Source organism: Pongo pygmaeus, chromosome X (genome assembly GCF_028885625.2).
Source record: "Pongo pygmaeus isolate AG05252 chromosome X, NHGRI_mPonPyg2-v2.0_pri, whole genome shotgun sequence".
Lineage (NCBI taxonomy): Eukaryota > Metazoa > Chordata > Mammalia > Primates > Hominidae > Pongo > Pongo pygmaeus.
This window is the reverse complement of record NC_072396.2, coordinates 50848462-50865891: the sequence shown is the minus strand read 5'-3', so window position 1 is coordinate 50865891 and position 17430 is coordinate 50848462. Positions and strand designations below refer to the sequence as shown.

Sequence of the window (17430 nt, the reverse complement as noted above, 5' to 3'; positions counted from 1 at the left end):
TAAATATGACACACACAAAAATGCAGTTTTTAGGATGGGGAGTGATTCTGTCAAGAGAAATCACCAATTTCCCTTTTAATTGGAGGAACGCCTTCTCAAGACGGCTTTTGTATGGGGTGTTCTCCTACTGCATGGGAATATGTTTTCCAACAGCTGCGACTTCCTAGTGGCCACATGAAGTCATTACCCCGATTCATCATCCTGACTTGAGAGCAAGAGGCACAGGAGGCTGGAGTGCAGTTGGCCAGATCACTCCTCATTGCAGCATCAACCTCCCAGGCTCAAGCGATCCTCCCACCTCAGCCTCCGTAGTAACTGGGACTACAGGCACGCGCCACCACACCCAGCTAATTTTTTTTTTCTTTTAGTAGAGATGGAGGTTTTGCGTGTTGCCCAGGTTGGTCTCAAACTCAGACTCTTGCCCTCAAGCAATACTCCCACCTCAGCCTCTCAAAGTGCTGGAATTACAAGAGTGAGCCACCGTGCCCAGCTGTCATAAAGTAATACTATATTTAATTTTTATTATTTTTTCTTTTGAGACAGTCTTGTTCTGTCGTCCCGGCTGGAGTGCAGTGGCATGATCTCGGCTCACTGCAACCTCCCCCTCCCAGGCTCAAGTGATCCTCCCACCTCAGCCTCCCGAGTAACTGGGACTACAGGCGGGCACCACAACACACTGCTAATTTTATTTTATTTCATTTATTTTTTGGTAGAGATGGAAGTTTTGCTATGTTGCCCAGGCTGGTCTCAAAGTCCTGCCCTCAAGCTTTCTTCCCGCCTCAGCCTCCGAAGGTGCTGGTATTACAGGAGTGAACCGCAGCGCCCAGCTGTCACCAAGTAATAATATATTTAATTAATTTATTTTTTATTTATTTTTTTTTGAGATGGAGTCCCGCTCTGTCGCCAGGCTGGAGTGCAGTGGCGCGATCTCGGCTCACTGCAACCTCTGCCTCCCAGACTCAAGCGATTCTCCTGCCTCAGCCTCCCAAGTAGCTACAGACGCATGCCACCATGCCCAGCTAATTTTTGCATTTTTAGTAGAGACGGGGTTTCACCGTGTTGGCCAGGATGGTCTCGATCTTTTGATCTCATGATCCGCCTGCCTCAGCCTCCCAAAGTGCTGGGACTACAGGCGTGAGCCACTGTGCCCGGCTATTTTTTTTCGAGACAAGAGTCTCACTCTGTCGTCCAGGCTGGAGTGCAGTGGCACGATCTCGCCTCACTGCAACCTCTGCCTCCTGGACTCAAGTGATTCTCCTGCCTCAGCCTCCCAAGTAGCTACAGACGCATGCCACCATGCCCAGCTAATTTTTGTATTGTTAATAGAGACGGGGTTTCACCATGCTGGCCAGGATGGTCTCCACCTCTTGACCTCGTGATCTGCCCGCCTCAGCCTCCCAAAGTGCTGGGATTACAGGCGTGAGCCACTGCGCCTGGCTATTTAATTTTTTTTCTTTTGAGACAGAGTCTTGCTCTGTCACCCAGGCTGGAGTGCAGTGGCGCCATCTTGGCTCACTGCAACACCGCCTCCCAGTTTCAAGCGATTCTTCCGCCTCAGCCTCCCGAGTAGCTGGGACTACAGGCGTGCGCTACCACGCCCAGCTAATTTTTGTCTTTTTAGTAGAGATGGGGTTTCGCCATCGTGGCCAAGCTGCTCTCGAATTTCTGAGCTCAGGTGATCTGCCCGCCCCGGCCTCCCAAAGTGCTGGGATTACAGGCGCGAGCCACCACGGTCAGCCTGAAGTACTTTTTAAAGGTTATTTTGTCAGATGTTCCAGAAAAGTTTGTTGGTTTGACAGGGAGGAAATAAACTAATTAAAGGCTAGTTCCCTCAGCCAGTTTTCCTCCCACATCTCCAGCCTGACACAGGATGTATTTCTATATTTATAATATATAATCAATATATAAGGCAAAAACTCTCGTCACGACAATATATGTTATACCTTTAACAAGCCACAGATGGACTGGAACAAAAGCTATTAGCAGAAACTTCTCCACCAATCGGAAACTGAAAGAAAACAATACAAAAATAAACCAATCAAAATGTAGATGAGGAACAGAGAGAGAGAGAGAGAGAGGCGACCAACCGCCTCAGCCCAACTGCCTCAGAATAACGGAAACGCTTCCACAGAAATGCACCTCAGAATAACCGGTACGAGAGGCGGCCGGATTGACCCCACCATTCTCACCAGCAGGGGGAGATCACGAATCAGAGCTTTTTTTTTTTTTTTAGTCAGACTTGAAACCACCAGATGGGGCCAGAAGATCAGAGTAGGTAACTTTCTACTTTTCTTTTTCTCAGGGAATTTCTCTTCTATCACCAGACCCTGAAAGAAATAAAAGGCATACTAATCACCACACACATACACACACACACACACACGCGCGCGCGCGCGCCCCGCCACCCCCACCCCCAAGACGATGGAAGTGGCCAGTGCTGCCAAGCACCCCCAGCAGTCACGTGGCCTCTGCGCTCCAGCGAGTCATTTATAATTAAAGTGGTAGGCATTTCATAAGGCTGTGCGTGAATTAAATGAGATAATGCATGTAATACACAGTACCAGGCAAATTCTCAGTCCCCACTCCAGACCCGTAGAATGAGAAACTGAAGCCCTCCAGGTGATTCTGATGCACGCCAAAGTGTGACAATTATTGCTCTGGGAAAGAAGCCTGCCCACTCAGATAGCTAACCAAGTTTTTTGGTCATTTTTACAGATCCCATGATGCTGTGATTTCTGAATTATGTTTCCTGCCCTAAAAATTCCAAAACCTTGTGTCTTGAGCCCACCTGTGTGCCCAGTATCGTGGTGGATGCAATGAAAAAGAGATAGATAACCTTCTAGGCTTGCAATGTAGGTAATCTAGGAATAGGAAAAGGTAACTAACTCTACAAGGCCAGATTTAGTAAATGTCAGATGAATTATCCTGACAATAAGCAAATGTTCTAGGAAATCAGGGGAAGGAAATTTCATAATTATAAAAGGGAAGAGCCTGACCAGAAATAGCCACTGCCAAGCCAAGCCCACCCCTCAAAATTAGCCATAAGTCATTTTCTACCGCAAGGTTATGGAACAGAACTTTAGCTGCCTAATTAAGCCCCTGCCTATAAAAGAACCCCTAACATACCTAAGACTCCACTTATCTTTAGCAGTTGCCCCCTGAAATTTTTTTATGATAATGTTTATAGACTTTAAAAGTCCTTTATTTTCCCCCTTCACTCCTCCAATAACTCATAGGAAAGAACAAATATGTACAATGCAGACAATGCAGACAAAACACAAACATTTGACAGAAGTAATTATACAGTTCCATTGCCAAGATGTTCAAAATGACTAATTTTTCACTTTAGTATGGTTGCATGAAGCTGCTCTAAATGTCATTGTGTACTCTCATGGCAGGAAAACAAATCAGGAGAAAAAGAAGTGGTGTTCCCAATTATATTGGTCCACAGTAAATGATGTCTGATAATCATCACATAAAAGGTAGGCTAAATCTGAGGCTGGAAGATACCCAGCAAGACTCCCAGACAGACAGTGATTTCATGAAGGCTGATGGTTCACTTCATTTAATTTCCTTTTGCCATTATTCATGATAATTATATTATAAACAAAGGTCCCATTTTTATTATCTTCATAGTTTTTTCTAGCCAAATGCAAACCGAGAGTGTAGTTAAAGTCTTGATTCGCACTCTTATTCACAAGTTTGTGTGAAAGAGAAGATGTTTGGGTAGAATAAACAAGGTTACAAAATAGATGATGGTGCTTAGAAAAAAAAAATGATGACCAAGGCTTTTGTGTTTAGTATCTCAATATTTGGCTATTAAAGGCAAACCTAAGTGCAGACTATTCACACACCTTCACACACTAATACAATATATTCCTTACTTTGACTGTTTGAACATCCCTTATCCCTCACCTGCGCTCCACCCCCTCTACTCAGTACAGACCAATTTGAGAGCCTCATGAAGAGAAGGAAGAGGCAGTAAATTTACTGTGACCTATGACTGAGCCAGGTCTGCCTTGATTCTTCCCTTACATTTTGCTCATTGGTTTCACATCCAAATGCTGCTCTTACCTGCTCCTGGTTAGCCTCCAGGATGACAGGATTCAGGTGCCCTGGGAGAGTGCTCTAATCATCCATAGTAGTTCTCTCTTTGTCATTTGGGGATTACTAAGACATTTTCCAGGCATGAATCATGGTTGTTCCTTTCTGGGCTGAGAGACACAGAGTTTTTGTTTTTGTTTTGTTTTGTTTTTAATCTCTTAGAGATATGATTTCTTGTGCTTGAAGAATATGTAAACATTTTCTTCCTTTGTTTCATATTCCACAGAGATGAGCCAGACACAGGAGCTCCAACTTTGTCTTTAATCGTCAAAAGTTGCCCCTTGACAAAAGGATGGTATAGGAAAAGCAACAAAGACCCTCTTCATGATCAAACTTTAGTCAGGCTTCTCTGAGCCCACTTCTCAACTAGGCCTCAACTTTGGCCTATAAGAACTGCAACTTTCAGCACAATTTCATCCACCTGCCCCCCAACACATACACACACTAAGAGACTTGAACAAACACCAGCGTAGTTTCTATCAGCTCAAGGCCATTTCCCTAGGATGACAATCTCAGCCCTTTTAAAATGCCTTCCTGAGACAATTCAAAGCTGCCAAAAGGCCATTTCCCTAGTATGACAATCCTAGCCCCCCTTAAAATCCCTTCCTGAGACAGTTCATTGCTGCCAAAAGAATTTACTGTTTGTTCAGGCCAAAACCTGACTACAGGCCCTGACTCCCTTCCTTACAGCATGTACTTTAGAAAACTTGCAATTGTAAATTCTTTCTCTCTTCTTTTAAGATGTATCTTCTACAACCCAGGACTGTCTTTCTCAACAACCTGGAAGCCATCCCTTTGTAATGTAATGATCAAGAAAAATAGGGTCCATGTCTCCCTGTCTCTATGGGAAGGTAGGAGCTTAGCTTTCTTTTCTTTTCTTTTTTTGATTTTACTTTGTTTATTTCATTTCTTTCTTTATAGTTCTTAATTATGTTTTTCTTTATAAACCTGACATTGTGAACATAGGGAACCTAACTTTAATAAGCACCCATTAGCAAACACAGATGCCCCAATACATTGACCAAGCTCACCCCCACTCAATGTCCTTCGGTACTTTTCCTTAGCACACCCTGCCTTTTGTTTCAGTGGAGTTGAGATCTGTTCATCAGAAGTCTCTCTCCTTTACTGCAGTGGCCTGAATAAAATCTGTCTTGCCGCCTCTAACAAATTCCAGGCTCTGTTTCTCTTTGACACCATGAACTAACAGGATCAAAATCATATAGCGGAGTTAGAGATGCAATCTCAGGGCAACAGGAAAAATAATAAATGGAGGTAGAACCAAGAATATGAAACTCTTTTAGGGGATCATCTCAACTGATTGTTAATTCAGATGCATTTATTTACATGCATGCAGTATTAAAGTGGAGACATGGAGAAAAGACAAGGAAAGACAAGATGAGACTTGGGCACAGTGAGAGACATTTGGTTGTGGGATAATATTTCCAAACTGGGGCTAAACTCAGTAAGATGAGATGAAGGCATCTCAAAGTGTAGTGGATAAATCTCTAACACATACTGTAGCCAACAAACCAGCACTGGCCAGATTGAAAAGATTAAGTGGAGTTTAACTCTTTCATGGCCTAAGGAGTCTGTAAAAGACAGACCCTGTCTCAACTAGATCAGCCTTTCTCTGGACAACTTATTTCTCATAGGGAAGGTCAGAGCCTGCTAGACCACTTCGAGCACACAGAATCCTTAGAGCCCTCCAACTTTGTGCTGTCACTGTTCTCTATAGAAACGGTGATGTCATGAAGAGGTAACTCTGGCACCAGCTGGCAGTCAAGGCTGTAGGAGGGCATGGAGAGTTGAAGAAAAAAGCAGTATCTTGAGGCAGACTGGAAGAGTCATCACAGCATCCAAATCGACAAGAAAACATCATTCCAGGGTCCTACATGATGGCGTACTCTGATACTACAATGGTAGGGACATCTGACTTCTTTTTGACTAGCTAAGGGGGCATCTTAATGGTGAGGTGAAACTACAGAAGCTGCTAAGGCAGCCTCCAAGTTTCTATTTTCATACTTTTATTTGGGATACCCAGAAAAGATTTTGATCAACATTTCTCTGTTTCTATGTAAATCTAAAGATCTCTTGCAATATAACTCTGATTCTCTAGTAGGGGTATGATTAGATTGTTCTGGAGGTCTAGCAGGAAATGAAAAGAGAAGGGATATCTCGATGGACTGTGAGCCAGAGAAAATGTGAGAAAAATGGTGTGTACCCTCATAGAGACAATAGAAAAAGTTTGTCCCACCGCAGACAGCCTGATGTGCTTTTGATGGGAATAGGTTACTGAGTTTGCCAACATGCCCACCTTTGCTTAGGTTGTGACAGTTTCAGGCATTGTGACCCAACAAACTCCGTTGCCACACCCCAGGGTCAGAGGCAGCAGGGGAAAGCCTGGCCCCTCAGTCTGGTCCAACAGCTGACAGGGGTGGCAGCCAACTGCAGGTGCCCAAGAACTTGGCACTTCTCAGTTCCATCTAAAGGGGCACATCTCCCTTCTGGGTGTCACGTTTTCAGCCAAACGTCTAAAAGAACTTCATCATCAAGGTAATGAATTCATAAATTTTATTTTTCACAGTTATTTTGGACTTGGACTTAGGCTGTTTCTGAATCACATGAGGGACTCTATGCCTCCACCTCTTTTTTTACTAGGCTAGTGTTCTCTATGTAGCTCTTGGAAAAAAAGAAACTCCCTCTTCAGAGTGAGTCTTTTCCTATAACTTTTTCAAGGTTTCACAGAGATTTCTGAAGGAAGAGTTCAAAAAGATCTTGGTTGGAGGCAGGAATGGTAAAGAGCAGGAATGTAGTAGTATCATGTGAAAGGATAGCCATTAGAGAATAGCTATTATTAATATGCTGTAGGGGAATAGAGAAGGGGTGGAAGGAAAGAAGGAGGAAGGGAGAAAGAGAAGGGGAGGGAGGGGGAGGGAAGGGGGAGAAAGGGGAAGGGGAGAAATGGGGAGGGAATGGAAAGGGGAGGGAGTGGGGAGAGAGGGGAGGGGAAGGGCAGAAGGGAGAGCGGGAGTGGGGAGGGTGGGAGGGGGAATTCAATAGCCCTCTAATACTTGGCAAAAAGGATTTCTCTTGTTAAAATTTAAAAAGAAATCAAATTCAAGCCCCAGATACCAAAAACAAGTCTACTGAGCTCTTAACTGTGTGTTCTAAGCATAAATCTCAGGTCTTATGTAGCAAAAATCAGTCACTGGCTTCTGTCATTTCCTTTTTACTTTTAGTTCCAGACTGGGTTGGGAGGTGGTGGCGGGGGGTGATGGTGGAAGGAAGTTGGCAGAGATTATTTTTTCTTTCTAAAATAAATTAAACTTGATCCTATTGGATCAGGGTCTGGTCTTCCCTCAGATTTCTGTCTCTCGGTGTTATATTTATGGTTATTAGACTGGGTTTTCTCAGCATTCAAAATCTTGTTCTATATATTGAAATTGTATATGTTGTTTTAATAAAACGGCTATTTATTTACTGCTATTGACTTTAATATTTTCCAATGGCTTTGAGTGATGTGTTATAGCTATTTATCTAATTTCACTTTCTTTAGTGTAATGGGAAAGACTGGTTGAACTGGAGTTAGCTAGAATTAAGTTAGAGGGGGTAATGTGAGCTGGAGTTTTTTGAAGGTACTCGAGGGGGTAAAGAAATGTGGAGATCAGAGAGATTTAGTTAGTAGAGTTGTGTAGAAGTAAATCACTAAATGTAATCCCCAAAGTCACTAGATTTCCTTTTAAATTTGATTCCCAGGTCATCATACTCTCATGATTCCAAATACTTGGTGTGGAGAGTCTAAATTAAAGAAGACTACGGATTTTGCTAAAAGATAATGATCCTGAGCATCAAGTTCAAACATCTCGATGTGTCCCCCACTGCTCACCCCACCAGTTCCTAGCCTAAACCTATATATGAAACAGAAATGGATTTCAGAACCCCTCCAGAGATTCTTATCCAAACTGACCCGGTTTCCAAAAACCATATATAAGCATTTCAGCTTTCTTTTCTTTCTCTTTCCAGATGTCTGATGATATTGACTGGTTACGCAGCCACAGGGGTGTGTGCAAGGTAGATCTCTACAACCCAGAAGGACAGCAAGATCAGGACCGGAAAGTGGTAAGATAAAAAATGACTCATGCTGAGGAGTAGGAAAAATTGGCATATGGGTATAGATATCCTGGGGCCCAAGATAAACTAATGGACGATGATACCCTGACTTCTCCAAGCAACCAAGCTCAACAAGGTCTGTCAGGGGCCAGCGTGCTCATACATCACACAGAGATAAAAATCAAGGGAGGGGCAGGGTGTGGTGTGATGTAAAGGACCTGGGGAGGGGAGGCTGGGGAGGAGCCTGAGGGAGGAGTGGTGGTTGCCTGGCAACCAGCCTCTATTAGTTGAGATCTCTTAAGTCATAATAATATTGCCTAGCTAACAATGTTACCCTAGGACCCCTCAGGAGGGCAAAATGCTTCATGGTCTGTTTCCCAAACTTCAAGTAATTTCACAGGGCTTCGCAGTCTTCAATCATGTTCAAATGCCACACATACTATTATTTAATTAATATGTATTTTTACAATGTTTAGAAAATTGACTTACATTTTAAAAATTACAGTCATGCTAAGAAATATCCATAATATCCCAGGTTTGGTGTTCTAGTATGTATTCTCCCTAACGCACAATAAAATTCACCTATTAAATGCAGAAATATTTATCCATACACTACTTAAAATATTCTATATTATTAATAATAAAATAAATTTTGAGAAACACTAGTGTAGTAGCAAGTGTTCTAAACTGGAAGCCAGGAAAATTGAGTTCTAATACAAGCTCCACATTTAAGTTTGTGTCAGTTGGGCAAGCCATTTCTCTTCTCAGTTTTCTCAATTAATACATGTGGATATTGTACCTTGGGCCTCACTCTGACAGGAGGCTGGTATTCTCATTTAAGAAATGTACTAATGCTAAGATTCTGTCTGCCTAACAATAATCACAATATTAACATTTATTGGGTACTCACTATGTGCCAGGCAATCTGCTTTTACATGCTTTCCATATAATATCTCAGTTAATCCTCACAAGAACCCTCTGAGGTAGGTGCTATTATCATCTCCAAGAAAGAGAAATTATGCCCCTTTCTCTAGAGTTTTTCTAAATTCACCCTTCTAATTTGATGCAGATATGCTTTGTCGATGTGTCCACCCTGAATGTAGAAGATAAAGATTACAAGGTGCGTATTCTCTGCTCAGAGTCAGAATCGGTGGGAAGCTGCTGAAAAGGGTTATCAGTGAAGTATGAAGAATGGAAAATGTTGGGGGAGAGAGGGGAAAGGTGGAGGGGACTCAGGGGGAAAGCCAGCATTCTCATGAGCCCAAGATCCCTGGTTCTGAATTTACTGTCACTCTTGATATCAAGTCTCATTTTAGAAGCCACTTAAGTTGCTGGTAGGACTGAAAGAGATAAAACATGGAAGATAGCATGTCAGAAAAGTTGTTTTTTATTTTTTTATTTAAAAGAAAACCCATCCAAAGGGTGATGAATATAGTTCTTGAGATTGACCGCTTTGTGAGCATCTTCACAGTAGGGAGTAGTAATTTGTGGAGGGAACTTCGTCTCATTCTTCAAAGATTAGCTAGCCTCACAAGCCTACCTCTCCTGCAGAAAGAAAAAAGATAAAAGAAGTCATAACATTCACGATTTGAAGTCATAGCCTAAGGGGGCAGCTTGGAGAAATCTCCAAAAGTAACTCTTTAAGAATCTCACCCTTTAATTCCATAGGATGCTGCTGGTTCCAGCTCAGAAGGCAACTTAAACCTGGGAAGTCTGGAAGAAAAAGAGATTATCGTGATCAAGGACACTGAGAAGAAAGACCAGTCTAAGGTATACTTAACCTCTGAGATTCTACCACTTCTAATTCTCAGAGCTCAATGATGAGTCTGAGGACTCTGGATCAGACATGGTAAGACACCTACTGTCAAACAGGCTTATCAATTTGAATACTATGACATTCTAGAGAACACAGGCCTAAGTTCAAGACCACAGTAAGTTCAACACCCAGGTACTTAATAATGGCACTAATCACAGAGGCTCAGAATGCCCTCTCCTGATTTCCAGCTACCCATCCAATCAGAATCACACAAGACTATTTGTAATGTTCTTCGCTGGCTGGTAACGGACTTGTGTGCCCCACATTGCCCAGCATCCAGCAAGGAAGAAAGAAGGGTATGGAGCAGAGACAATCCATAACCACCAAGAATTTGAGTGCCTTGTCCTTACCTTGTCGTCTAAGAGATTACCTAGGCTGTTGAGTAGCTTAAAGTTAGAAGCAATTAGACTTGCATGCCACTGTGACATACAAACTCCTTTTGGTTTTGTTTAAGTATCCAAAATTATATCTGTTAGGGTCCTGGCTTTGGGAGGGCACTGGAGCATACAACAAGTCACCCTCTCATGCCTACAAGCCTGGAGTGGCTGGTAATAGGACAGGATATTTGACTTTAATGCAAAGGAATCAAATGTTTCTTGTTCTGTGTCTCTAGGCTCATATTATAACCACAACATTATTTCTGACCCCAGACTCCTCTGGAGTGAAAGGAGTGGCCCCCAAGGAAGGAAAAACAAGTTTACATTACAGTATCCAAACAGTTTTCAGTTTACTTGGATATGGCCAACTCAATTTTGGAGTCTTAAGAAAGGGATAAATTATACCTGGCATTAATTTTTGAAAAAGCAGCCCATGTTTCCTACATACAATGCAGATCTGCTTGATTGTAACTTAAGCTCATTTGCAAAAAGTTGACTTTGTCATGACCTCACATTTCCAGAAATTCAGTGAAAAGAGAGGAAGCAATAGAAGGAGCAGAGGGCTTGGTAGTTAGTGTTGGGTGGAATATGTGTATATAGTACATATACACATATCTGGACATGGGCATACACAGTCACAGGCATAGATATACACATATAAATTTATACAAAATGATACACACATCAATGTATACATTTATATACATTTACAAAAAAACAATTTATACAAGCAATGATAAATACATGCTTGGCTACATTTGATATTGACACACACAAGCATTGATGTAGCAAACTTAAACTGATCATAAACAATGACACACATATACAAAGATATACAAAGTCATACAGAGTCAGATGCAGTGACATGCCTACACAGGACACACATAAACACCCATATTACACAATGCATGAACATACATTCACACACATTACATGCATAAGACTTGATCAAAACATAGTGACCATACAGACTCTTATTGGTATACATGCTTATAAATATACATATCTATGCAAAGACATATATGGTCATACACAGTCATGCTGACATACACATAAACTTACACTAAGCGACACATATTTACTAACACACTTGTTTGTTCATATTGATACATACACTGTTGACACAAATGCAATAACACACCTACTCACACACATACTCAAATACCAGGGTATGTACAACATTGACATACACATGGTCAAATATTGACATAACATATAAATATAGCATAAATTGATACCCAATTTATGAACATACATAGTCATTATACAATCACCTGTTTACACATATTCATGTTTTAACATACATATACATTCATATATTAAAATCGTATCTATTATATTAATGAATGTGTATGTTAATATGTGAATTTATGCTTTAACATACATAAATGCATTTATAGCTGCATGATACATACTAGTGAATGTATATTACACACATATATGCAGATTACTCAAATTGACACTTGCTCATTTACATATTCAGAGACACACTGACATAGACACTCATATTTTGACATTCACACATGTACAAATATGCATACTAACATGCACATGTCAGCCTATACAGTAGACATATACGATAGGTAACAATGTCAACACATTATTACACATGCTTAGACATAGTCACACATATGCACACACACACAGAGGCACATTTTCACATGCTAACAATACAGAATGGCACATTCTCACATCTTTGAGATGTTCACACATGTGAACTGCTATATTTTCATGCATATATACACACACAACAGACACACTGACACATTTTTGACACATTGAGATACAACATATTCATATGAGTTGGCAGACATATATTGATAACACTTGTATAAAGTATACACATGTATATACTTTGAACTTTTGTTGCTGCCACTTCTGCTTGAATGTGTACTAATGGATATAACTGGATGTTATGTTCCCATACAAACTCTAAGAGGTCAAATCCCTAATCTGATACATCTTCTAAATAAAATAAGGGAAAGAAGTAGCCTACCCAAACTCTTATGGCTATGTCTTCTTCTTTTTTTAGACGGAGGGATCTGTGTGCCTTTTCAAACAAGCTCCCTCTGATCCTGTAAGTGTCCTCAACTGGCTTCTCAGTGATCTCCAGAAGTATGCCTTGGGTTTCCAACATGCACTGAGCCCCTCAACCTCTACCTGTAAACATAAAGTAGGAGACACAGAGGGCGAATATCACAGAGCATCCTCTGAGAACTGCTACAGTGTCTATGCCGATCAAGTGAACATAGATTATTTGATGAACAGACCTCAAAACCTACGTCTAGAAATGACAGCAGCTAAAAACACCAACAATAATCAAAGTCCTTCAGCTCCTCCAGCCAAACCTCCTAGCACTCAGAGAGCAGTCACGTCCCCTGATGGAGAATGTTCTATAGATGACCTTTCCTTCTACGTCAACCGACTATCTTCTCTGGTAATCCAGATGGCCCATAAGGAAATCAAGGAGAAATTGGAAGGTAAAAGCAAATGCCTTCATCATTCAATCTGTCCATCCCCTGGGAACAAAGAGAGAATCAGTCCCCGAACTGCTGCGAGCAAGATTGCTTCTGAAATGGCCCATGAAGCTGTGGAACTGACCGCTGCAGAAATGCGTGGCACTGGAGAGGAGTCCAGGGAAGGTGGCCAGAAAACCTTTCTATATGGTGAATTATCCAACAAGAGCAAAAGTGGAGACAAACAGATGTCCCAGAGAGAGAGCAAAGAATTTGCAGATTCCATCAGCAAGGGGCTCATGGTTTATGCAAATCAGGTGGCATCTGACATGATGGTCTCTGTCATGAAGACCTTGAAAGTGCACAGCTCTGGGAAGCCAATTCCAGCATGTGTGGTCCTGAAGAGGGTGTTGCTAAGGCACACCAAGGAGATTGTGTCCGATTTGATTGATTCCTGCATGAAGAACCTGCATAATATTACTGGGGTCCTGATGACTGACTCAGACTTTGTCTCAGCTGTCAAGAGAAATCTGTTCAACCAGTGGAAACAAAATGCTACAGACATCATGGAAGCCATGCTGAAGCGCTTGGTCAGTGCCCTTATTGGTGAGGAGAAAGAGACTAAGTCTCAGAGTCTGTCATATGCATCTTTAAAAGCTGGGTCCCATGATCCCAAATGCAGGAACCAGAGTCTTGAATTCTCCACCATGAAAGCTGAAATGAAAGAGAGGGACAAAGGCAAAATGAAATCAGACCCATGCAAGTCACTGACTAGTGCTGAGAAAGTTGGTGAACACATTCTCAAAGAGGGCCTGACCATCTGGAACCAAAAGCAAGGAAACCCATGCAAGGTGGCTACCAAAGCATGCAGCAATAAAGATGAGAAAGGAGAAAAGATCAATGCTTCCACAGATTCACTGGCCAAGGACCTGATTGTCTCTGCCCTTAAGCTGATCCAGTACCATCTGACCCAGCAGACTAAGGGCAAAGATACATGTGAAGAAGACTGTCCTGGTTCCACCATGGGCTATATGGCTCAGAGTACTCAATATGAAAAGTGTGGAGGTGGCCAAAGTGCCAAAGCACTTTCAGTGAAACAACTAGAATCTCACAGAGCCCCTGGACCATCCGCCTGTCAAAAGGAGAACCAACACCTGGACTCCCAGAAAATGGATATGTCAAACATCGTTCTAATGCTGATTCAGAAACTGCTCAATGAGAACCCCTTCAAATGTGAGGATCCATGCGAAGGTGAGAACAAGCGTTCTGAGCCCAGGGTAAGCAAAGAAGCTTCCATGTCCAAGAGATCTGACAAAGGGGAAGAACAATGCCAGGAGCATCAAGAACTTGACTGTATCAGTGGGATGAAGCAAGCGAACTGGCAATTTATAGATAAACTGGTAGAATCTGTGATGAAGCTCTGCCTTATCATGGCTAAGTATAGCAACGATGGGGCAGCCCTTGCTGAGTTGGAAGAACAAGCAGCCTCGGCAAATAAGCCCAATTTCAGGGGCACCAGATGCATTCACAGGGGTGCAATGCCACAGAACTATCAAGACTCTCTTGGACATGAAGTAATTGTCAATAATCAGTGCTCTACAAATAGCTTGCAGAAGCAGCTCCAGGCTGTCCTGCAGTGGATTGCAGCCTCCCAGTTTAATGTGCCCATGCTCTACTTCATGGGAGATAAGGATGGACAACTGGAAAAGGTAAGTAATGCATTAAGACACAAGAAGAAAGTTGGAATGGGCAGAGGCAGGGAGGCAGCATTGTACTTAGAGCCCAAGATCATTCCAGTTTCAAGTCTATTCTTTACCGTGTGCTTCATGAATTACTTTCACCTCATAAAAAGACACAAAAATGGTGAACCACTAGCTAAGTGGACACCTCAAGGCCTGTGCATTTCCACCAAGAGGAGGAGAGTGAGATTAACGCATTTCATCAGTGACCCTTTTGACAAACTATTTGATAAAACATTGGGGAATGATTAAGTCTTATGTTTTGAGTTTTAAGATCCCCCAAAGTACTCTAGAGAGGAGGGAACAAAAAAGGAAAATGGAGTTCCTCCCTACTTCTTGAGGTGTTGGAAGTATCATGGACTAATTTTGTGCTTGACCTACCAGAAACAGTTTGAAACTTGTCTCTTACTATTTTCCCTATGCTCCTCCCCCAAACTCATGGGTCCTGCAAGTGCCCTGAGAGTCCCGTCTCCTTAAATTTTATGCCCTAGGTGCCTCATTGCCTGACCCTAGTCCTGGCCCTGCTCCTCAGATTCCATGGAGGCCAGCATTCATACATTCATACAGATGCACATTCTCTCTCTGTCTCTCTCTCTCTCTCTCTCTCTCTCTCACACACACACACACACACACACACACACACACACACTCCTATCTGACAGCTGAGTTTCCTGCATTAGATGGATTCCAGAAACATCAAATACTTAACAAACTTATTTTCAGTCCAGGAGCCAAGGCCAGACAATCCTCCCTACTCCAAGTCTCATACTTTTTTAGGGAGGTGGGGAAATGGCAACCCCAAACCTTGACCTAGCAATCAGCACAGACTAACTGAAGAGTCCAGCATCTGGTGAAAAGTATTTAATGAACACAACTAATTTCAGAGTGTGCTTTTGAAGCTCAAAAAAGAAAGTATCTTTGACATTTTGATCTATGTCATTAGAGAAGTTTCAAGGGAAAAGGAAAGATGTGTCAGCAGCCTCTAGTCCTAGATCTATGACATGCTGTACCCTAATCCTAGAATCATGGGCGGGAAGGTGGTGGGTGTGGGTGAGGAGGTTGGGATTGAGGGGGCTGGGTGGTAGAAGGGTGTTAGTTCACTTTGTCCAGCAGGTCTTTCCTCCAAAAAGCATCATGCAACTCACACTAGCTCTGTTTTCCCCACAGCTTCCTCAGGTTTCAGCTAAAGCAGCAGAGAAGGGGTACAGTGTAGGAGGTCTTCTTCAAGAGGTCATGAAGTTTGCCAAGGAACGGCAACTGGATGAAGCTGTGGGAAAGGTGGCCAGGAAACAGTTGCTGGACTGGCTGCTCGCTAACCTGTGAGCTGATCCTTGACTCCTCTTCATCTTAGCCCCCCTAGCAGCATTCCATCCCAGCCAGAGCACCCCCACCATCAGGCCAGTCAACTGCACAATACGCAACTGTATTTCCCAATACACTTGAGCAGTTGCCTGTGAATGTAAGAGGTGTCAACAAACTGGGAAAGAAAATAAAAAAAAAAATAAAAATAAATGTGTCATTGTTTTTTTGATCAGCTATTTCCAAGACAAGAGAAGGGAATTGGCTCATTTTCCAGGAATGGTGATACAGTGTTGGAGTTGTATTCAGATCTCACCCTGGATTATTTTCTGAGCACCGAGGACACAGGGATATAATCCATGTAAGGTCCCTAAGTAATCTGGTTTGTCCAAATCTCAATTCACAGTCTATTTAGAGTTTTCCCACCTGTGGCCTTCCTATTTCTCCCTGAACTGCACAACTAACTTGATAATCCCCTTTCTAATCCCAAGGATACAGCTTTCTTGGTTTAGTTGAAGAAAGTGTATACCCATTACCCTGCCTTGCTACACACACATCCCTCAAAAGTGTTCACTGCACATAGCTAAATACTACCCAGAACTACAATGGGATCTGATCCTCTCCTGTGTGTGAATACAGCTGCCTTATAAGGAATTTCCTTCAATTGATGAGATTTCCTTGTCTTCTTCCAGTCTGAAAGAAAAATTTTCCAAGAACATAAATGTCTAAGATGGGTAAATTCCTTTGGGGCCCAATGTCCCAGTGTCTTCTCTGGGAATAACAGTAAGTTCCCAGATTTGTTCTATGTGTCCTATAAGTCAATCATAGTGCTAGCATTCACTGCAAATCAGATCAAGACAGTGGTTTCAACCCTGCGGCCCTTGTTAGCTAGTTTGCTGTGTGCTCTCATGGCACGCTTTGGCACCCTTGAGGCGTTGCGGCTTAGTAGAACAAGCACAGAATGGGGTGTCCTTCTGGACTCAACAGTCAAAGCTTTGCCTCTTACTAGTCACATGGCCTTAGGCAATCCTGCAGACTGAGCCTGTCCATCTGTAAAATGTAGCTAAAAATTACCTTACATTGTTTATAGGTTAAACTAGAAGAATAGATGTGATGGTGTTTTGCACAGTGTGGATTTTGTTGCAAACGTAGATATGTGAATGATATGTGACTTTCAATGCCAGTCCTAACACAGGAGTGCCCTCTTGATACATTTCAGAACTGAAAGCATATCCTCTGAGTATGGGACCCAGAGGGACATGTTTTGGGAGAAGTTAAGCACACAGGCAAACTTTGCCAACTTCTCCACGATGCCTGACCCAGTCAGATAGAAGAAGTAAAGGCAGGCTTCTTCAAAGCAGGATCTTTACAACTCTCCAGCCCGGCTGAAAGCTCATCGAATCTTTTTGAGTCTCACCCCACCCCATTAAAATCTTTGGAGTTGAGCCATCACAGATCCTTCTCTTTGCCCTTGAAGGAAATCCTTAATAAACAAATCTCGAGGCCAGGGCTACATTTCTAATGACTCA

At 42.4% G+C, this 17430-nt stretch overlaps 2 protein-coding genes across 9 annotated transcripts in view; one reads left to right on the top strand and one right to left on the bottom strand.

Annotated features, from left to right (window-relative positions):
* The window catches only part of CCNB3 (cyclin B3), a 98109-nt gene extending 95962 nt beyond the window's left edge, over positions 1-2147 (bottom strand). For 3 of the 5 annotated variants that reach the window (XM_054473003.1, XM_054473004.1, XM_054473007.1), the window contains exon 1: positions 1944-2147. The gene's annotated coding sequence lies outside the window, so the exon portion shown is untranslated. The remainder of the gene's footprint in view (positions 1-1943) is intronic. The other 2 variants (XM_054473006.1, XM_054473005.1) reach the window with 2 other exon arrangements.
* AKAP4 (A-kinase anchoring protein 4) lies at positions 2138-16114 on the top strand. 4 transcript variants are annotated; one of them, XM_054473009.1, is made up of 10 exons: positions 2143-2275; positions 2716-2852; positions 3399-3482; positions 4331-4955; positions 5840-6023; positions 8128-8223; positions 9284-9334; positions 9883-9984; positions 12440-14572; positions 15770-16114. In XM_054473009.1, the coding sequence occupies exons 5-10, from the start codon at positions 5997-5999 to the stop codon at positions 15923-15925; spliced, it is 2565 nt and encodes an 854-aa protein (XP_054328984.1). In that variant the 5' UTR covers positions 2143-2275; positions 2716-2852; positions 3399-3482; positions 4331-4955; positions 5840-5996; the 3' UTR covers positions 15926-16114. The 4 variants fall into 4 exon arrangements, with proteins under 4 accessions (XP_054328985.1, XP_054328984.1, XP_054328983.1 ...); XM_054473008.1 differs by lacking the exon at positions 2143-2275 and adding an exon at positions 2456-2619 and having other exon boundaries at positions 4846-4955; XM_054473010.1 differs by lacking the exon at positions 2716-2852 and having other exon boundaries at positions 2138-2271; positions 4846-4955.
* Positions 16115-17430: the final 1316 nt, after the last annotated feature.